This window comes from Leptosomus discolor, chromosome 1 (genome assembly GCF_034619465.1).
Source record: "Leptosomus discolor isolate bLepDis1 chromosome 1, bLepDis1.hap2, whole genome shotgun sequence".
Lineage (NCBI taxonomy): Eukaryota > Metazoa > Chordata > Aves > Leptosomiformes > Leptosomidae > Leptosomus > Leptosomus discolor.
In genome coordinates this window covers 19,851,387-19,874,244 of record NC_141391.1, presented here as the reverse complement: position 1 = coordinate 19,874,244, position 22,858 = coordinate 19,851,387, and the positions used below count along the sequence as shown (strand labels likewise).

The 22,858-nt window shown below is 42.9% G+C and overlaps 1 protein-coding gene across 1 annotated transcript in view; it reads left to right on the top strand.

The window, feature by feature from the left end:
- The first annotated feature begins 378 nt into the window (after positions 1-378).
- The window catches only part of CRYL1 (crystallin lambda 1), a 64,892-nt gene continuing 42,412 nt past the window's right edge, over positions 379-22,858 (top strand). Inside the window, exons 1-3 of the mRNA XM_086481805.1 lie at positions 379-410; positions 3,195-3,302; positions 17,462-17,588. Coding sequence (XP_086337931.1) covers positions 379-410; positions 3,195-3,302; positions 17,462-17,588 — 267 coding nt within the window. The remainder of the gene's footprint in view (positions 411-3,194; positions 3,303-17,461; positions 17,589-22,858) is intronic.

The following is a 22,858-nucleotide window of genomic DNA, read 5'->3' as shown; positions in this document are numbered from 1 at the left end:
GGAAGGAGGCCGGGACTCGGCCTAGGTGAGCGCCGCCGGTAAGGGGGAGGGGGGAGCGGGGAGACCTCTCCGTGCCCGTGCAGGCGTCGGCGAGGCGACCGGGAGCCCGGGGCCCGCTGCGGCCCAGCAGCTGCCCGCGCCGCCTGGGGGGCGGGCCCTTCCTCGTCGGGGAAGCGAAGGCCGCCGGGCGGCTCCGGGAGCGGCCGCTGAGGGGCGCGGGGCGGAGCCAATCGGAGCGCTCGTAGCAGGAGCCAATGGGGACGGCCGTGACATGGCGGGAGCCGTGGGTGGGTGGGTGGGGGCGGGCGCGCAGAAGGGCAGAGGTGGCACTAGCAGCGGGTGCCCTTTCTCCGTCGCCCGTTCCCCGGCCCGGCAGGCATGGAGCCCTCTCAGGTTGCCATCATCGGCAGGTAAAGTCTCTCCTCTCCCGCGGGTAGGCGCAGCGCCTCGGGGAGGGGCTGCCAGCCCGGCTCGGGCCCCCGAGGGCGCTGGGAGCGGATGCCCGGGGACTTGCGAAGGGTCTCGGGCGCCGTCCCGGCGGTGTCGGGCCGTTGGGCGCTGCCGCAGGCGTCCACGCCGCTGCGGGCGTCGGACGGGGCAGCGAGGTGCTAACTCGGGGCAGGCGGTGGGGCGAGTGGGGCTGGGGCGGGGGGAGCGGTGCGAGGGGGGTCTGGGGAGCTGCGGGTTCGTGCGGCTGCTGGAACTCGGGACGCTGGGGGGCGTGCTCCTGTGTGGGTCGTTAGGAGGGGTGTCTGCTCAAGACCATGACAGCTCTCTGCCTCTTTAAGGAGAAAAAAAAACCCCACAGCCAAACAAGCATTCACAGCATCTCTACTCGAAGTAAGTCATCCTTTAGCTCTGAAAGGCTGCTGCCCTTTTCCATCACAATGTTTTGTGTGTGTAAGTGCAATAGGAATGGAGAAATCCAAGCACAGCTTTAAAGTCCTGTTTGTCAGCTGTGTCAAGAAACTCCGAAGTTTCTCTCGGGCATTCCTGTAGTAATGCTTTGTTACCACAAGATACAGCAGTATTTCTGACTTGTGTGGGAATGCATCATTTCATCCTCTTCTCGAGCTAAAACTGAAGGTCTTTATTTGAACAATAATCTCGTGGGGAGAGAAACCACGTGCCAGACGTGAACAGCCCCCTGCACACCGCTGTAACCTGGTGCTAGAAGTGTGGGCTGCAACAAATTTTATCAGCAAGACCACTTGAGGTCTCGGGACACGTGTCTCGGTGCTGTCGTGTGATGGTGACAAAGCTGTTCCCTGGTGGTGCTTGGGAAACTTGTATTCACTGTAGGTGTGCAAAGGGTCAGGAGAGCTGGGCTCTCACTCTGGCTGCTGTCGTGCAATTGCACTGAAGGCAGAAAAACTGTTTCTGGTAGTGCCTGCAAAAGTTGTGTGAGCAGGTCTGGTTGTTAATACTTCCTCACTGGACCAAAAGATGGTTCTAAAAGTGTCAAAAACCACTGTCTTGGGGTCAGATATGCTAACAACAGGTTGTAATGTTGCTGTCCTGTGCAATGGAGTAACCATGAAGGTCTGATACCTACCATTGACTTACTTTGTACGCTCTGTAGTTCAAAAGAAAAATAAATCCCACAATCCTAAAAACTTGTATCAAAATAAACTTTTTTTTTTTTTTTTTGTCAAACACTGATTTAAGGAAACTTAATTTAAAAGTGCAATTTGAGAGAGGTGATGCAAATTTATAAGGATACTGGTAGCACAGATATGCTTGTTTAAGGTTAAGTGATCCAAATGCTTTTATTTTAGAAATATTTGTTAGCCAGGAGGCCACAGTAGCTAACAAACCTTGACCCATACCTTACCTTTTCCATAAATGTGCGTGTTCTGTAGTTTGCCTGAGAACTGCTGAGATCTGGGGTTACTACAGTGAAGTTATGTGTGTTTGTTTTAAATGGTAAGTTTTGAGTGAGAACTTACTGTCCACTTAACAACACTAAATGCAAAGTTTCATTACTCTTTTTTGTTCCAGTTATTTCCACTGATTCCTGCTGTTTCCTGAAACTTCCTGCTTTGTCCCCCCGCCTTTTTTTTTTTTTTTTTTTTTTTTTTTTACATTTAAGCCAAAGGCTAAACATGTTCCTGTTTTCTTTGCCTTCTTTTCTCATCTGGCCTGTTACTTTATCTCTGACTCTTACTCCCCTTTTAATTCTTTACTGATGCCCTAGCAGCCTTGTGTTTTCCAGTTGCCTGAGGTTGCTCAAGTTTAATGCTACAAATTCAGTGATCTTGGAAATGACAGGAAATGCATTTAATTATCAACCCCCCCACTAAGTCATGGACATGGAGTTCTGTTCTTCTCTCTGTTGTGGAGATTTTTTTTTTTTTTTGGTGATCTCTGGTTATTTAAACTCACTACACTGTTCTTCAGTGCTTCCATTTGAAGAGGCTGATGCCTGCTATAAATCTAATTAAGTTAAAACCTGTGTTAAGAGATGTGATAGAATTGTCACTTACTGCAAGTTTCCTCTATGTATTTCTCTGTAATGTGACTTCACCAAAAGATGTAGGCAGACTGTTCCTGCACGCCTACAGCATGGTAGGGTGCTTGGTCTAAAGATAAGGGTGGTGCTAGGGCCTGGTAGGTGGAAAAGCAGTATCAAACCCATGTTTGTGGGTTTTGTTTTTTTTTTCCCTTTTCACATGCTTGTGGTACTTCCTGAATTGTACAGGACCCATGATGTTGGTAGCTGGGCCTTAGGTTTTCTGATCATCTCTGAAGCAGGATCCTGAACTTTTTGACCAGTGGGCTGATGTCTGTCTTTAGACTATGAACTGAGCAGATGCATTTTAAAATTAAAGAAACCCAACAAAACAACCCTCTTTAATTACTTGCACCAACTGCTCGTTAAGATTAAACTGTTCATACTTGAGTCCAGTGTCCCAAAATATTGGGAACTACTGTTTTGAATTCTGCTGTCTTTTTTTCTGTTTCCTCTTTTTCTTCCTCATTAGCTTTCTTCCAGCTCTCAGGGAAGCTGCTACACAGCTAGCAAAGGATATTACTCTGTTAGAGAGGGATTTGTTTCTTACTGATATGTAACCGATCTTTTCAACAAATATTGAAGGTCCAAGCTCCATTTTCCTTCTTGCGATGCTCATCAGACCCCCTTCCCCAAAACAAATGCTTCTTTATTAATTGGCTGATATTTATTTTCTTTTCAGTGGACTTATTGGTCGCAGCTGGGCCATGTTGTTTGCTGCTGGAGGCTTCAAAGTGAAACTTTATGATATTGCACAACAACAGCTAACAAGTGCGCTGGAAAACATTCGGTAGGTCACCTGACTTGAAATGACTGGGACAGTAATGAAACTGTGGATTACTGTAGTTATGAATGAGTAGCTACATCTTGGTATTTAAGGGAACATAGATTTTAAGCTTGGAAGAAGACTTTCAACTTAGAAGTACAGGTCCTGTAAAGATCAGAAGAACTGTGGTCCCAAATCTCTTAATGACACTTCTGAAGAGCACTTTAATTCTGAAGTAGTGATTTAAGAGCTTAAGATTAGATCCAGATTCTTGAAATGATGTTTACCATGATTAAGTTACCTGTAGGCTAAGCTTAAAATACTTAAACATGAGAGGTTTTGCATAGAAAGACAAGAAAGGCTTTCAAAATGGAAGTAGGTTAATATGGATTGCTGAGGAGCCCTGCTACAATTGTTAGTATCTTATTAGTTTAAGAATTTTAAAAAATTATATTTTTTGAGTCCTAGAAGAACAGGTGTCTAGTTCCACTAAAGGTGCAACTACTGATCAGTTGTAGTAGAGTCTGGGAAGCATCTTTAGAAGGGGCAAACTCAAGGGTGTGAACACAGAACAATTGCGCTGTTTCAGACCAACAGTCCTCCAGCCCTTTTCTCTGTTGCCCTATGGCACTATGGCTAAAGCCACGTGCTTTTGGTACATGATAGAGCTATAAGTTCAAGTCCTGCCTGTCTGCTTCCCTCCCTCAACCTACAGTGCTTGTGTATTCAGTAAATCTAACTAGATTTCTTTGAAGTATTTCTCTAACATTCCCTTGAACCTGTGTAAGTCCTTTTGTAGCCTCCTTGGCAAAGGACTTTGTATTCTGCAGGTTTACTGCTTGCTGTGTGAAGACCTGTTCCCTTTTGTTTGTTTTGAACCTGGCTCCTCAGTTGCTTTGTTTGGCCCGTAGTTCTTACGTTAGAAGGGACAGTGTCTGGTTGATCCTATTCACCCTTTTCTTGCTTGTCCTGGAAATAAAGCTTTTGTGTGCCTGTGGGAGAGAGAGTGCGTTTATAGAGTAGTTCTGTGCACAATCTTATGTTGCTGTATCAGGATTTAATGTTGAAATTCATGTTGCTTCATGACCAGCATCAACCTAAATGCATCAACCCTCACTTCATGATGCCTTGGAGTGAAATATATGAGCTGCTGTGTTGTCAGCTGCTATGGGGAATAAGCTGCACATAAAAATGGGTGGTGGTGTGTTGCATCCTGATTGCTTTCTCTAACAAGGCTTACAACAAGAAAAAGTGATTTTGGGAGCCCCTTGTAGGCCAGTTCAGTTGTAGAAGTTCAGAAGTTAAACAGTATGTGCTATCTAGTGTGATTGGCTAAAAAAGGCTTGGTAACAAAAGCGGGGGAAATCTACCTCTTACAATTTTTTTTTTTTTTTCTTTCAGGTAGGTGTTAGTCAGACTGAACGCCTCTGCTACACCTGATGACAGACACTTTGGTGCTTTACAGAATTTCTGTCATGGCGGTAGCTGTGATGAGATTCTGGATTGCTGCAGAGGGCAGAGGGGGCAGTTTTGCAGTCTACGTTACTACGTCACCCCTAATTTTTTTCTTTTTCTAGTAGCAAAATGAGGACTTTAGCCTTTCAAGGTTTTTAGCTTGGAAAAGTGAAGCACAGAATATCACATGTAATAGGGTAGAGTGCTGTTTGGGTGTATCTGTACTGCCCTGTGCCTGCATGTGCTGTCCCATAGGAGTTCAAGGCAGGTTTTACCTTTTATGTAAGGTGTTCTTAGACAAGTTAATTATAAGTTGAGTTATCTTGGCTGTTGTAACATCCTTGTTAAAAAGTCTAGTTTCAGGACACTAGTTTTTGTGACAAGAATACAAACTATGCAGTTTCTTCAACCAGTATTTTAATGATTGTATCTTATCAAAATACGGTCAAACTTGAACTTATTTGCACTGGTTTCATAGCACAAACCTGCAGTAAATTCCTTGAGTTAATGATATGATACTCGTGTAAAAGCTGGAGCTTGAGTAGGTAGTGAGGGCTCGCAGGAGAAAGCACCTGACAAAGCCAGTTGGTGGCTACTTCTCTGGACTTGCTGGGATTTGCTTTCCTTTTTCTCACCAAATAGTCAGTACTTTTAGGGAAGTTTTTAGGCTTAGGGTTTTTGTGGTTTTGTTTTGGTTTAGTATTGAAAAGTATTTGTTCATCTCTAGTCTGCAGTTCACGAACTTTTAGTGTATAGAGGTACTCATATGTATTAAGGAGAAACTGGAATGTGCAGAGGACTGTTTGTAGTTTCCCTTTTCTAAACAAAACAAAAGTGGGATTTGAGTAAACGACATTCACTTTACTTCTGAAAGGAGATGATACTCCTTTGGCAGAAATGATACTTCAATATTTATTAACTATTTTACATGATGGACTTTTAGTGCGTTGACTTGTAACTCGTTCTGAATTTATATAAAGGGTGTCTCAGGGTTCATTAACCTAATGAATTCAACTCTCCCACAACAACTGGTGGGCAGCAGGGGCACATAGTCCTGCAAGAGGACTGGAATGAGTCTGGGATGGACCTATGATGATCACAACAGCCTGCGTGTAGCTGCTGGGAAATCTGAAACATACTCTGTAAATTCATTCAAAACACTTGGCTATGGGTAAAAAAAATAAGATTAAAATGTGGAATTTGGATCTACTGAAACAAGTGGAAATATCTATTGTTGCCACAATATCAGTAGACAAGATGCAGGAAGAAAAGGAGTGTGTGTTTACTAAGGCCTAACATGGTGTGATGGATTTTACTACCTATCTACCTGTTGCCAGACACGTGGCAGTCAGTGCCTGACACACAAAATGACTGTGCGTTGGGTTGAACTGGGTGTACCAGTGGTATTATTAACCAGTGTCTGCTCTAATGGAACAACCTTTACTTCTCCTGAAGAAGCAAACTAATGATCAGCTTTATGGCACACTTGACCTAATGAATACGCCCTGCAGTAACCTGCCTTGGAAAATGTAACTTTTCATATCCGGTGTGCTTTCTTCTGAGTCAGTGTGATTCTGGTTTGAATGCAAGATTGATAAACTTTTAAAATAATGAGAATTAGAAAAACACGTAGTACCCTATTCCTGAAAGTAATCCTAAAGCACATGATGCAGAAATGCTTTAGGGCATGCCCCCAAAAAACCCTTCACGGTTCTTGTAATACATAAACTTTTTCCAAATAGTTACTATTCTAAACATATTTATGGTGCTGATAAAGACTGATTAATTACAGTGGAAATCCTGTATTTTTTCCCCTATGTAATTGGTTCCTATTTTATATAGAACAGTTTGTGCATGTATAATGAAAGACTATTGCAAGGGGAGAAAGTTTAGCTGACTCTGAAGAGGACATTAAAACTTGGATATTTGCACATGCATTCTGTGATTTCTTTGTAGAAGTAGGTGCTGGTTAAATATGGTGTTTACATAGTTATGAAGCTTTTATCTCCTCCAGGACACAGGCAGGTAGCTGTTTTTAATATATAAAAACCAAACAGTTGTATGCGTAAAGGCTATAGCTAACATCAGAAAAAAAATCCTAGAAGATCTCAGAAAGTAGTCTCTGCGAGGATACAAAGACAAGATTATTTTGAAAACTGCATTATTATATGCAACTGCGCTAAACAGTAAATTTATACTAGAAGCTCTTTTCTGTCTTCTGATCCTTTCTTCTCTTAGCCCAAGTAGAAACATCTTCTGGGACAGATTGAAGTTGACCTTGTGTAGTAGCAGTTGTATCTAGGCATATGGGCACATAAAATTACTGTTACTACTTTTATTACATAGATACAAGCGAAATGCAATAGTAGTATCAAAACATGGAAATATTTGGTTGGAAGCAAATTGACCCTCTTTTTATTAAATGATAGGGACCCTCTCCCTTAAATTTAAATTAATATAAATTTAATTATTTAAAAATGAAAATAAATTATTACTGAGTTCCGTTCTTCCAGAATGGACTTCTACAGAACTCTGCCTTCTGAAAACTGATGTGTGGTGCTAAGATTGCATGGTCCTGAATCTAAACTCAAAAATGAGGCAGTTCAGTGAGAATTACATGTATGTTAGCTTTATCTGACTATAGGTTGCTCTTCTGCATGATTCAAAGATGTTAGGCCTTTAAAGAGTTGGAGCCAAGCAGTCTTGAGATCAGAATAGCACACTTCCTGTCTTCATTAAGTATTAATTTAACCATGAATTTTATTTGACTTGGTATCTAGTGAAGTGCAGTATTGTACTACGCAACCTTAACTTTTTCCATGCTGTAGGAGCACAGTTGCTATGAAAAACGAACAAGATGCTGGAGCTATAAAAAAGTAGCACTCCCCTACCCCTGGCCAAGTAAAGTACTTTAAGAATCCAGTACTGTTGTGAATGGGGAAACTTGCCATGAAGTGCCCAATGTATGGCAGGTCACAAGGCCAAGGAAATAGACAGGATTGTGGAAGACTTTTTCCTTGTAACTGAAGCTCATCATCTTTCTTGTTCTAGGAGGAGACTAGTCTCTAGAAAAGACATTTGAATCACTTCTTGCTGCCTGGTGACCTCTTACACTTTGTATATATAAAAAAGGGGAACTGGATTGGTTTTCTAGTGTGGGTAGTACACTGATTGTGGTGCGTTGACCCTGGCTGGATGCCAGGTGTCCACCAAAGCCACTGTATCATTCCCTTTCCTCAGCTGGACGGAGGAGAGAAGATACAGTGAAAAGCTCGTGCATCAACGTGAGGACAGGGACAGATCACTCAGCAATTACTGTCACAGGCAAAACAGACTCGACTTAGGGAAATGAACTTAATTATATTACTCTGATTTGACTGGTAATAAATGAGAAATAAACCCAAATCTTAAAACACCTTCCCCCACCCATCCCTTCTTCCCTGGCTTATCTTTACTCATGATTTCTCTACCTCCTTCCCCACCTCAGCAGTACAGGAGGATGGGGAAAATGGGTTGCGGTCAATTCATCACATGTTGTTTCTGCCACTCCTTCCTCCTCAGAGGGAGGACTCCTCACACTCTTTCCCTGCTCCAGCATGGGGTCCCTCCCACGGGAGACAGTCCTCCATGAACTTCTCTGTGAGACCTTCCTGTGGGCTGCAATTCTTCATGAACTGCTCCCCCGTGGGTACCTTCCATGGGCTGCAGTACCTTAGGAATCAACTGCTCCAGCGTGGATGTCCTGTGGGGTCACAAGTCCTGCCAGCAAACCTGCTCCAGTGTGGGCTCCTCTCTCCATGGGGCCACAGGTCCTGCCAGAAGCCTGATGTAGCATGGGCTTCCCATGGGGTCACAGCCTCCTTTGGGCATCCACCTGCTCTGGTGTGGGGTCTTGCATGGGCTGCGGGTGCATATCTGCTCCACCATTAACCTTCATGGGCTGCAGGGGGACAGCCTGCCTCACTGTGGTCTTCAGCACAGGCCATGGGGTAATCTCTGCTCCAGTGCCTGGAGCACCTCCTCCCTGTCCTTCTTCACTGGCCTTGGCGTCTGCCAGGTTGTTTCTCTCACATATTCTCACTCTTCTCTCTGTCTGCAATTGCTCCTGAGGAGTAACTTTTTCACCCTTCTTAAATACGTTATCCCAGAGGTGCTACCACTGTCGCTGATGGGCCTGGCCTTGGCCAGCAGTGGGTCCATCTTGCAGCCGGCTGGCATTGGCTCTGTCAGATACAGAAGAAGCTTCTACCAGCTTCTCACAGCAGCCACCCCTGTAGCCCACCAGCTACCAAAACCTTGCCATACAAACCCAATACACTGATGCAGGCTTTGCCCTCTTTTCCTAGCTCGTGGCATGTTCCAAGCTGTGTGGTCAGATACTTTCCCAAACTTGCTTCCTCTTCCAGTCTCTGTTCTGCAGTGCTGTATTGTATCAATACTGTATTTGTATCAAGGGCAAAATGCAGCTTGGCTTTGGTCTTCCTTGATAGTTTTATGTATCTCCTTTGAGGGGACAATTTTTAATTAGACAATTCTTGTTGAAGTATATTTTGATATTGAGTGCCTGACACTGCCACATGAAGCTTGTGCTAAATCATAGGCTTGAGTCTACCTTTCAGTTTTGTCTTTGCCCCCCTCTCCCCCTTGCCATTGAAAAGTGCAGTGAACTAGCTAGGGAAAATTGCAGAACTAACCAGAGAACATGTTAATAGGCTTTGGAACGTGATAGATTCTGTCTTTCCAAAGGTTCTGCCTGGCCATTCTGTAGTTGAAAACACCTCCAAAGGGAAATGTTGTCTTCTCACCTAATTCCTGCGTGGCAGCCAGTCCCCTGGGCTGCTAGGATATATGATTTAAATAAGACTGATTTTTGCAATTACAAAGGCTGTGTTTTGAAAACAATTACGGTGTTGGCGTTTGCTTGGTATGCTGAAGTAGCACGTTGTCCAAAAAGCTGGTGAAATCTCCATCCCTGAAGGCTTTCAAGGCTTGACTACAAAAAAACCAAGGCTAACCAAATCTGGTATTAGCAATATGTATGCTGAAGGTGCAAAGCTGGACTTGAGACTTCCCAGGGCCCCTTTTAGCAAGTGAGTCTGTGACTGTGGGAGACGCGGGTTTCAGGCTGGGTGTGTGTGGCCAGGAGCAGGGATGTGAACTGTGAGTCTCTGTTTTAGGTAGGCCTGCTTTGGTTTTGGTGAGAAATTCTGTCTTGAACCTAAACTTCAAACAAACAAACAAAAATTAAGAACCATAGAAAGTGCTTCCTAGCAGGAAGGTTTCACAACATAAGCTTGTCATTTCTGATGCCAAGATGTCAAAAGGATTTTGACAAAACTAATGAGTGAACTTACTTAGCTCACTAGATTTGGAGACAGCATTGGAACTGATGTTCTGAGGGTTAAAAAGTGACTTGTAATGAGTTGCAGACCGTGCTCGGACTCAACAATATTTGTGACTCTGAGTTTACCATGGGAAAATATAATGACCATAACTGCATTTTCTTCTTACAAAATCTTTGCTCTTGTTGCAGCATCCCGTTTATATAATGGCAGTATAGACATCCTGAGAGTGCCATGGCTGGAAAAGAGTTTGTGTGTGTGATAACTTTAGGAGGTCTCAGAGCTTTAATTTGCTTTTGTGCGTCACCATGCTCTTATGTTGTGTCCCGGCTCCTCTGTAGTCCTTTGTGCCTCTTTAAAACTGTGTCAGCAGCAGATGTGCAACTGTCCCTTGTTCATATACTGCCTTTGCTATGTATGAAGTGCATTTGACAGCATTGGATCTCTATTGTCTGGACAGAAATATACATACTCTTGTGGTCCAGCTTGTATTGCTGTTTCAAGATGACGTAATGTGTAATAGCTTTTCTGTGGTATGTTGTGTGCTTATCTTTAGTCTGGGGAAAGCAGGAAGAGGGAAAGTGGTTGCTAACGCTTTCAATGGCCAATTGCCACTCAATACTAGGAGCTTACTATTTGGCCATTTTATGTGTGGACAGTGAGCTGGTCCCAGTGTCGGGGGCTTTCAGTTGCCTACTTGGTCTGTTGTGTCTTGGGCTCTGTTTGGTGTTGTTTGGGTTTTTTTGCCATGCCAACTGCCCTCTCGTTTGTCAGAGAGCACTAGATAGTAGTGTCATGACTGGTTAATGGTCCTTGCCTTTGGGCAATGGTGGTTTGCTGAGCTTGTGAAGAATAATGTTGGTCTTATCTTCCCTCCCTTCTCCTTGCTCCTTGCTGGTTTGGGCAGTAAGTTTGTGATTAACTGGTCCTCAACGTTGCAAGTAGTTGCTTGTTGCAACAGTGTGTGGTGAATACTATGACTGCCCGATAGTAGCTATGGATAAAGGTGGGGCAGTGGAGTGTGGACAAGATGGGTTAAGTGTTAGCATCACTTGCAAGGTCTTCTGTAAAGACTCTTAGAGTAGGAGTTTTAAACAAGAGCATTCCAGGCAGTTCATGTGATTGGGAGTGTTACTATAGATTGCGTGCCTTGTCTTGAAGTAAATATGGGCTCAGTTCCCAGGGTGGTGTTGGCATGGGCGGTCAGGTATAACAGTCAAACTCCTGAGCTAGACAAAGTGTGAGCTCTAAAAGCAGGTAGCATTTTCTTATGGACGTGAATTCTTCATTCTTCAAAGACCTTATGGGTATTGAGTCAAACTCTTCACGCTGTGCACATGACACAATTGCAGAGCAAAGTCCTGTGGTGTGTGCTATGGATGTGGCTGCAGTGACCTCAATCTATGGTTATTCTCAGGGGTGATCACCCTGAAGTCTAGGCTGCTTTCAATGAAAAGTCATCCAGTAGAGGTCAGTGGTGCACTGCTATATGTACAAAGCAGTCTGGTTTGTGCCTTCAGGTATAATAAGTATCAGGGGATGCTCCCTTCCTTTGCCCACGCTTTTGTGGCAATCTAATACCCCAGGGGAATATAAAGAGGGCTTGACATTTGGAAGACTTAAAATTAATTTGTGGAACAAAACAACCAAAATGTCAATAAATATATTGGTGAGTGAGCCCAAAGAAGAATTATTTCCTGGGAAGGAAGACCAAAATTTAAGTAATGCACATATTCCCTGTTCCTGGGAATGCCTTAAATAACCGTACTAGTTTAAATAAATGGCCAACATGAAGACTGGTGATGTTAACAGGAAGGTTTTTGTTTAGAAAGGAAAAAAAGTCAGTCCAGTCTTAAGTTCCAAAGGATGAAGATGGTGGTTTTGCGGGTTAATTAATCTCAGTGCACAATGTAGTGTGTAATGGCTTATGACAGAGAAGCATAAGTGAGAGGATGGCCATCACTGGCAGAGAAGGAAAGGTGTGGAACAGGAGTCAGGTGCTGCAAACTTCTGTAAGAGCTTATGGAAGGAAAATAAAAGTCAGATCTTAATCAAAGACTGTAGCCTTTTTGAATCCCTCTGTTACCGATCATGGACTCACATTTCAGAGGACCAGGGAGGATGAGAGAAGTGTAGTATTGCACAGAAAGTGAACAAGAACTTTACCCTCTCCTTCAAAGAGGGAAATAATTCTGTTGTAGTCTCTTCAAACTTAAATTTTGCTTTTGTGTTTTAAAATTGATCTAGAGCCTGTGAGAGAGAGTCTGCTGGATTTGGCCAAGAGCACTTGGGACATGAACTTCTGATGAATGGATGGTTAAGACCTTTAGAATTATTGATTCCTTACCTCGCCTCACAAAGTGTGAAGGAGCCAGAAGTTTGGATGCTCTAGCTTAGGTGCACCTGTTTCTTTACAGCTGAAGCACTGGCACCTTTAGTGTGCTAGAAGCCTTCAGTCTTGGATGGAGCTTCTGCTTAGCAAGTTGTGCTGTACCCTGGCAGCTTGAAAATGGAGCTGAATTTTCCTGTTTTCTGTCCTTTGCCATTCAGATTGCTCAAGAGGCAGAAGTCTGTGTTTTCTAGCTGTCCATTTGCTGGTGGTTAAGAAACCAAATGGGGAACTCCTCCAGACACTTGATGGATTTCCTGACGATTTCGGGGGGGGTGGTGTGGTGGTGGTGTTGTGTTTGTGTGTTTGAGCACATTTTATTTTATTTTTTTTTTTTTCTTTCTTGAAGTGCTCTTAAACAAAATTTACTGAAAGGAATTTCTGACTAGTTTAGCTTTGGGTAGGAAAGGTCTAGGTTTTTGAGCCTAAATCTGTATTTGAGAAAAGAGGCAGAAAGCTATTAATAGAATTCTTGTTATCAGTTTTGGACTGCATAAACTAGTAGAAATATTAATTTTAGCACCAAGCCTGAGGGACTTCAGGAAAGCAAACAAGACAGACCTGAGCCGTGTCTAAAAAGTATATGACTTGGCTTTGTTTTCTAGCTAAGAATTAACTGAACCTTTTCAAAGCTCTTGTCCGATATGAACAGAATGCAATGCCTAGCTGTTTACCCAGGCATGCTCTGCCTAAAAGAGCCAAAAGTCATTGTCCATGATAATCTCTGGCAAAAATAAAGAGGAAGTGTTAGAACTTGCAGTACAGAAATGATTATCTGCTGAAGCAGTTCAGTGAAGAGGAGAAAGTTAATGCTTGTGGGAGTTAGCACGGTGTGCGTGCATGCATGTGGATAGTTGTCGTTGTTGGTTTTGTTCTTCCCAATCTGAAATATGGGTGCATGTTCTGGTTTGGGAGGTGCAGTGTCACCTTTACCAACTTCAAACAGAGCATCTGTTGACATCTTACCTGCTCCCAAGTTATCGGAAATACTTTAATTTAATGTACTAAGTCCATGATGATCTGAAGGTATTTTTTTCCTGTTGACTGCTGTGCTAAACCAGGAGCAGAACTGCTCTGTGCCTTTTTGGCTTCTGCGAAGCAACCACCGAGTGCTCTTTACCTTGATTTTTAGTGGAATTGATCCCAGGATGAGGTATTGCTGCTCTGGGTTGGTGTCAGAAAGGTATATTAGGAAGCTATTTTGTTTGCTGGGAAACAAAATATTTCTTTTCTGCTACTCAGAGTAGGAGAAAGGACATCATAGTAACTTGCAGAGCAGCAGATGTTTATGACCTCTTACTAAACCACGATAAAACTAATAGAGCAAATATTTGCTGTGTTTTCTTGGACACAACTACATGGATGCTGAAGTAAAATTCTGATTCTTTGAAAGTTAATGCTAGATTTAGTGAGCCAGTTCAAGCTAAAGAATCAGTGAATCTGCAGAGGTTGCTTCTGTGTAGTTAAGTAGGAACTGGATTGTCTTTAAATAAATCCCTGCAAACTTTCATCTTTGTTGACTTCAGAATACTGTGTTCTACACCTCTCATTCTGAGCTATTTTCTGTTGTGGGCAGAGGGGAATAGGTACTTCCATTATAAGACAGTACAGATTGCATATTTGGGTGTCTAAAAAAAGAATCAGACAAATGCACCTGAGACACTTGGTTCTCCCTTCTCTAAAAGACAGCTGAAGATCATTGTCTCCGATGTGCTTGTTGACAGGGTAGGTGAGATGAATCCCACTCATTTTGTTTAGGAAAATCTGGAGGAGGAACCTTGATGTTTTTATTTGATTTATGGACTCAATACTTGTTGACAGGAAAGAGCTCCAAATAAAAAGATTGTCTGACAAAGTGCAAGTGCTTTATCGCACATTGCTCAGCACGTGGTCTGAAAAAGAGGCAGTATGATCTACATCCCTATCCCTTTTCAGTTAATTTAAGATGTTGCTTGAAAAATAGATGATACCTCCCACAGCAACGGAGTGCTGGGTCCAGTTGCTCCCTTCTGGTGTGTTTAGGATTGCTGGTGATTGCAGCAGAGTCATTGGTAGGGGGTGAGGAAATGCTGCCCCAGGGTATGAGTGCTTGAGCTGGACTGGAGGAGCAGTCTGGGGCTGGTATTACCCTGACCATGTGGCTGGCTGCCTGTCCTGCTTCCTAAGGACTAAGGAAGGTGTCTGTGTCTCTGGCTGCTGTAGATTGTGACAAACAAATGGGTTCCCATCTCTTCTGAGATCTCTCGATACAAAAATAAATCCAGTGTTACTACTGTCTGGATACATGGAGGGGCCTGGGCAGGTGTATTAAGGACTGAGATTTGGCTGGGAGTGGAGATAATCTGTGCCTATATGAGTAAGTTCTGCCCATTTAACACATACTGTCCCATTAAACCCCTAATGAACACTGTCATGTGTGCTCCAGTGCCACAGTCACTTAGGAAACACATGATGGGTCGCTGGTTATTTTTATATTCAGTTATATGATTTGTGTAGTACAAAAATACACTTAACTTTTTCCAGGCTGTACAGCTCCTCTGATTGCTACAACTTTTCTACCCTCCAGCTACATGCACATGCAATTTACTTACGCCCACCCGAGGTACTGAGGGAGCTGGTAGAAGTGCTCACCAAGCCACTTTGAATCATTTACCAGCAGTCCTGGCTAACCAGGGAGGTCCCAGTTGGCTAGAAGTTAGCAAACGTTGACACCTATCTACAAGAAGGGCCAGAAGAGGGAGCTACAGGCCTGTCAGTCTAACCTTGGTGCTGGGGAAAGTTACTTAGCCGATCATCCTGAGTGCTTTCATGCAACACATACAGGACAACTAGTTGATCAGGCCCAGTCATCGTGGATTCATGAAAGGCAGGTCCTATTTGACCAAGCTCATCTCCTTCTATGGCAAGGTTGGCCCACGTAGTGGATGAGGGAAAGGCTGTGGATGTTGTCTACCTGAACTTAAGTAAAGTCTTTAACACTTTTCCCACAGCGTTCTCCTGGAGAAACTGGCTGTTTATGGCTTGGACAGGTGCACTCTTCACTGGGTTAAAAACTGGATGGCTGAGCCCAAAGAGCTGTGGTGAATAGTGTTAAACCCAGTTGGTGTCCAGTCACAAGTGGTGTTCCCCAGGGCTCAGTATTGGGTCCAGTTCTGTTTAATGTCTTTATCGATGATCTGGATGAGGGGATTGAGTGCTCCCTCAGTAGGTTTGCAGATGACACTAAACTGGGTGGGAGTGTTGATCTGCTCGAGGGTAGGAAGGCTCTGCAGAGGGACCTGGACAGGCTGGATCGATGGGCTGAGGTCAATTGTATGAGGCTTAACAAGGCCAAGTGCCGGGTCCTGCACTTGGGTCACAACAACCCCAGGCAGCGCTACAGGCTTGGGGAGGAGTGGCTGGAAAGCTGCCTGGCAGAAAAGGACCTGGGGGTGTTGGTCAACAGCTGGCTGAACATGAGCTGGCAGTGTGCCCAGGTGGCCAACAAGGCCAACAGCATCCTGGCCTGTATCAGCAATAGTGTGGCCAGCAGGAGTAGGGAGGTGATCATGCCCCTGTACTCGGCATTGGTGAGGTCACACCTCGAGTGCTCGGTGCAGTTTTGGGCCCCTCATTGAAAGAAAGACCTTGAGGTGCTGCAGCATGTCCAGAGAAGGGCAACAAAGCTGGTGAAGGGTCTGGAGAACAGGTCTTATGAGGAGCAGCTGAGGGAACTGGGGTTGTTTACCTTGGAGAAGAGGAGGCTGAGGAGAGACCTTATGGCTCTCTACAGCTACCTGAAAGGAGGTTGTAGTGAGGTGGGGGTTGGTCTCTTCTCCCAAGTAACAAGTGATAGGACAAGAGGAAATGGCCTCAGGTTGTGCCAGGGGAGGTTTAGATTGGACATTAGGAAAAATGTCTTTACTGAAAGAGCAGTCAAGCATTGGAACAGGCTGCCCAGGGAAGTGGTGGAGTCACCATCCCTGGAGGTGTTTAAAAGACATGTAGATGTGGTGCTTAGTGACATGGTTTAGTGGTGGACTTGGCAGTGCCGCATTAACAGTTGGACTTGACCTTAAAGGTCTTTTCCAACCTAAATGATTCTATAGTGTAAGGCAGCATGCAGAAAGAAGCCGAAGCTCCAGAACTAGGTTGGTAGGGAGAAGGAAGGATTAATTGTTTGTTTTTCCTGCTGCTAATCATTAGCTCAATTTCCTCATCTCTTCAGGATGAGCAATTTTTGCTGAATAATATCCAAAGGCTCAGAGGAGTTCTGGCTTGAGGGAGCTGACAGATTTGACTGTGATAATGGCTACATCAAATAGCTTCAGGATGATTATCATCAGATAGTTTAATTCCACTTAATTTCTGTGGAAATTGCTCCTCTAAGGGACTTTTAATAGTTTTGAAAATGTCTTGCTTGCTCTGGACTTTTGAGGATTTCAAACTGTGGAGAGTTTTTCTGAGAAGATGGCATGTCCAGACCCAGCAGTGGTGCATAATTGAACATTCATTTAAAGCTCTGGCCACTCAACTACTTAGATTTTTGCCACATGCTCTGTAGTCATGACCTGTGTAGTGGTTTGGGTTTTTTAGGAAGGACTCCTGGCTGTGTGGAAAGTATTTATTTCTATAGAGTTAAACAGAGCTCCTACATTGAGGCTTCATAACAAAAGAGCTGTTGTTTGTAAAACTAGGTGAAGTATGTTAGAGACCTCCCTTCCCATTAAATTTGAGTACTTACTGATCCTGCACCAGTGAAAACAGATTTTAGGTGGTGACAAGTTTGCATCTAGGAGTAGGTCTTAGAGTTGTCTGTGCTTGAAGAGAAGAAAAAAATATTCTAAGGTGGGGGAGCAAAGAGAAATGTCTGAGATTAACGTTTCTATTTTTATTATAAATATGTGCTGTGGCATGGCAAATAGCATAGTACTACTGGTTTGTTAAGAAGCTTTTTAAGACATTAATGGTGGCTTAACAATGATAAAGTACTTAAATGCATATGTCGTTTCTGTCAGCAAACAAATGAAAGATCTGGAGGAGTCGGGATTCCTGAAAGGAGCTCGGAGTGCGGAGGAGCAGTTGGCTCTCATTAGCGTCTGTACAGACCTGAAGGCAGCAGTAGAGGGTGCTACTTTCGTTCAGGTAAGCAAAGATTTGACAACTCCCAGCAAAGAGTTTAGCAAGGTGATCAAGAGCCGTACTGTGCAGTAGGTGGGCAGTGAAGAGTTAGTTCGACATCCTGACTCCATAAGGGTAGTTGTGCTTATTAAAAGTGAAGTTCTTTCTAGCCTAGTATCCTGACATGGGTGATTGTGCCCTTTTGCAGGATCTCCTACTTGAGAGTCCTTGCAAGTCTCTTCTGGGTCATGTTGGAAGAGGCTGGCAGCTAAGCTGAGAGAGAATTGCTGACCTCCATGTGTAACAGACTGTACCTGTTAGAAAGACAAATGTGAGGGGAAGGTGGCCAGTAGATTCCTGGGGGACAGATTATCTCTTAGGGGACACCACGCATTCTAGTGCTGAGACTAAAATGTGTTTCTTCTTCTCCAGGTACCTCAGGAAGGCAGGGAATATGGCTATGCCCAGGCGTGACTTCTATTTAGACTGTGGGGAAGCGCTGTAGCCAAAAGCAGCTATCCCACAGAGTGTTAGAGTATTAAAAACAGGCTTGATAAATAGGGCTGGAATCTATGCTGCTAAGTACAATTGGGATAGGGAACAAGATGAATTACTGGACTTGATAATCTATGGCTGCTTAACTATTAGTTTGCTCACTGTCATGGGCATAGTTCAGGGAATAGATGAATTTGGGACCATTTCTGGGATAAAGTATGGATGAGTTTGCATTGGACTCGCCATCTTCTACCCTACGTGGTCCCCCAGTATTATTCCAGTGTTGTACTGTTAACTGTGTCTACATATATATGTGCTGCACCCAAGAGTTTACAGCGTATACTGTTTCAGCCTGTAAATCCTGCAGTCTGCTTAGCTGCAACGCATCCCTAATAATAAATTGAAGTAAAAAGGGACAAATTTCTAGACCTTTACTTCCTTCCAAGTTGGTGAGGTGGAAGGGGAGAGAATGAGTGGCAGAGCAAAGCCTCACACAGGAGTCAAGGTGTGAATACAGTATAGATTTTTACAGTGATATACTATTTTGTGTTCACTTCCTTTTCTGCAGATCATGAAACTATATACAGTTACCCCAATATCTTACTCCTTCCTCAGAGTTTGTCAGTTCCTACTATTGTTTTTACATATGTATCACCTACCTCTGCTGAGTTTAATCTGAAAATTTATTGTCTAGTCACTAAATCATGTGAAGTCCTTCCAGAAATATTTGCGGTTGTAATGATGACAACCATCTTAATTTTATGAGCTAACTTTCAGGTCATTTGTGAATGGATATAACAAAGGGCACAGCTATCTGTCAAACAGTACTGGTCAGCATCTTCCACTGAGTAAGAACTGACTGTTCGTGCTACCTTCTGCTTACTATTTCTTTACCAGTTATTGCCCATGAAAGGACCTTTTATCTCACATGTGACCAGTTAACTTCCTTGAAAGGTTTTGTTGGTTTTTGTTACAAGACTTCTGGGCATTCATACCAACTGCATCAGCTACATAACTCCTGTGCCTGTGCTTTCTGCTTCCTTTAGAGAATTCTACTAGGTCTGTGAGTCAGGACTTCCCTCCGAAAAGTTGCTTTGATTCTTCCCTGTTTATGTAATACTCATTTGGTGCTACCCTTTTCTCTTAACTTGCTTGACAGAGACATTAGTCTTACAGGCTTATTGTTGAGATCTTTCCTGAAGTTCTCATAGAAGTTGCATCATGCTTGCCACTCTTCTGCTCTTTTGGTACCAAAATAGTGTACATTCAGTTTTGTTTCACATGAGCCATTGTATGTCATTGTAACAGAGTTGAGTATTTCAACCCTATCAAAACATGTCCCAGTACTGTGGTTCTGGTTCCTCTCTCCTCTGTTCTATGACATCTTCAGCTACTTTCAGTTTGAGACAGACCCTGGGAGTTCCCAAGACTAAGGCTTCAGTATTCTATGAGGATTAGAAGGAGAAACAGAACAGTTGCAATGAAATCACGGTTGTGTGTGTGTTTTCCAGACAATCCCTCTGTACTCTGATCATCTGTTGGTCCTATGCATTCTTCTTTTCCATGCATTTTGAAGAAGGAAGGGAAATTTTTCTTAATTACTCCTCCTGTAAATTGTGAGGGAGTGGTGGTGGTGGGTGTTTCCGTTGCTTTGTCTTATTTTGGCAAATTAACAATACTACATGGCCGTGTTCATTTGGTGTGCTGTGTCAACTTTGTGAAGTTTGGTAGACTCTTCTAGTTCTCTCTGTTTTCTTTTGCTCTTTCAAGCGTTTCTTACTACCTGGTGTGTCCATATGGTGTCTTTACTTTCTCAGTGTGCTACCTGTACCGATCTGATGCTTCTTACTGCCAACTTTGCATCTCCTTACTGTCCTCATTTCTTTTGCTATCTTCTTTTGAAGCTGAGCACAGCTGTGATGGAGTTCTTGGCTCTTGTTGCTCTGACAGAGATGTTGATTTATAATATGCTATTGTTCCTATTAGAATGGTTCTTCAGCAGTAAGATTTTTTTGAACAATGCCCTGCGTGCTCCTTCTCTACCTGCCCATCAGCTGGTCTGTGAAACAGTCATTGCGCAAATGTTGCAGAATCAAAGTAATTTTGAGTTGGAAGGGACCTGTGGTGATCATCAGGTCCAGCCTGTTGCAGGACCAACTTACATCAGCTTGCTCAGGATTTGTGCAGTTGAGTTTTGAATATCTCTAAGCATAAACACTTCTGGTCTCTTTGGGCAACTTGTTACAACATTTGATTACCCTCGTTGTGCAGCTTCTTTCATAATATCTAATTGGACTTTCCCTTCTTGCAACTTTAGTTTCTTTACTCTCATCCTACCAGCATGGACCTCTGAGAAGAATCTGTGCGTTCCCTTCAGCTAGCTGAGGACAACGGTGTTGCATTGATAGTCTCTGAATAGCAACAGTCTATCTGAGATAACTCAAGCTTTCTGGTACTGTTTTATATTCCCTTAGCCCTTTTGATGTCTCAACAGGTAATTGTTTAGCATATAAATAAATAAAAATAAGTTAAATAGCTGCAGTATGCCCATGAGTAACAAATCATATGTGTGAAACACTGTTGGGGATGTTCGTATCCGTTCATCAGTTTCAAACCATAGCATCAACTTCTGGTTTGATACAAAGTGTTAAAAAATACACAATGTAAGTGGGCAAATTAGTTGAACTAGTCTTTAATTTGCTCTTGGAAGGTAGGGGCAGAATGGATATAAAAGAATCTTAATTCTAGGCTCACAGCCTTGTTCCATCAATGAACAGACTACCTTTTGCTGAACCATATTAAACTTCAGAAGCATTGCCTAGTGCAGCTTGGAACCTGGAAGGACAAGATTGACTAATTGCAGTGAGTGCAAGTGTACTGATTTTTAATTACTTAAAAAATAAAGCATCAGTTGCATTAATGTTAGTTGGATATAGAGGACTCTCTTCTCTTGCTTAGTGGTATAACCTACTGATTAACTTGTCAGAAGACTTCCATGAGAGCTGTGTTTCTTTACCCTAGCTTTCAGTTGGTTAAATCTTAACTTCTTTTCAAATTTGGCCTTTGCAGAGTAAGTCCACTTCAAGCTTTAAAAATTTCCTTGATGTTTGCACTCCTTGAATGAAATCTGCAGGTAGTTGCTTTCTATGCCATTTTCATGGGACATAAAACAAATGGGATGAAGTAGTAAAAAGTGGAACTTCCTAAATGGCATTAATGAAGACATAAAAGTGAAAAAGATGCAAGAAATAATTAGAAGGACTGAGTAAGAAGAAAATTCAGAACAGTAATGTCATGAATCTTTAAAAACAATGTATGCCTTGATGCATACTATTTTACATAGTCCCTCTCCTGAGCATTTTTATAAAGTAAATTATCTTGACTGATGTGCTTTGCATTAGCTTCAGAAGGAAATCAGTCTGGTTTTTGCTCTAAAACTGAACAGTCACCAAGAAAATTATGGAAGTGGTAGTTTCACTTCATAGCGATTTCCTATGCTACTTAAGAGTCAGTGCATAACCTATAGCATTTAGTTGAATGTGCACTGCAAGATTCTTTTCAATTAGGTGAAAGCTCCAGGGAGACAAATCAATGGATACATTTATACTATATTGTCCCTGGCATGGAACTATCATGAGTGAGGTAAATGTTTCTTTATACTGTGCTCTTTCGTGCATAAATATATGACAGCTTTTATCTTTTGTCCTTCTGTGACTGTTGGGTACTGAACTTACTAGTATTCCTTTCACTATTAAAATCAGCACTTGTATGATCTCTTACCACAGTGCTAGTAAAATGAAAACATACCTTTTTTTAAATGTTTTGCTTTGGAACAATTTACTAACAGAATAATAAAGTTTATTAGCTCTCAGAGGAGGATGACTAACTATTGATGAGATCTTACTCTTGACACTTGAGCTGCTGTGTACACTTGTGAGTTATGAGGCCTGGCCGGGCTGGTTAAAACTGGCCATGGAGGGTGACTTGAGAGGTGATCGCCAAACCTGTCAGCCCTGCTGTGGCATGGGACAAAGCAGACTGGCAAGGGGATGAAATTAAGCTTGTAACTTACACCTCATGGTCTGAGGTATTTATCCTTTTTTCATTTGAAAGGAACTCTGCCTAAAAGCCTTCGAATGGTATCATTTCCAACCCCCCCCCCCATCCCTCTTTAAAAAGAGAGGGCATGCCCCCTCCCAATTACACCTGCAAACTCATTTGAACTGGTGATAACAATACTAATGGATCTTCAGCCTGATCTCTTTTGGATCTTACTGGCTCTTTTATCTCTCCTAGTTAGAAGTATTTAGAAAAACAGTGTTACCAGCTTAAAACCAGCTTTTAAAAAGGCTGATGGTGCCTCAGAATGGGAAACTAGCATTGACATGGGAGCCTTGACACTAGGTGTCTCGTGTCTCCTGTCATAAAAATTTGTCTTTGATTGTCTGGTACCAGTTTCTGCCACTAGTTTTTGTTTTACTTTCCTGATGGCTTTTAAGAACTCCTTTACTTCTGTGGATGAGAGAATATCCACAGACAGCAATGAGTCTTCAGCTGCCCTGAGCTCGTAGGACAGATGACCATTCTGGTTTGGAAGCTGTGTTAATGATGTACCTTGGTAAATACAAAGCTGCTAGAAGGCAGAGTGTGCAAGCATTTAGTAAGATGGCTGCTTCTGGACTGGTTGCTGGTCAGCTCTGAGCACTGGACAGACAAACATGAGTCTTTTTGCTCTCAGCTGGTTAAATATAACTTTAGGCCTGGTTTTACTCTACTTATCTTAAACACTGACCTGAAAA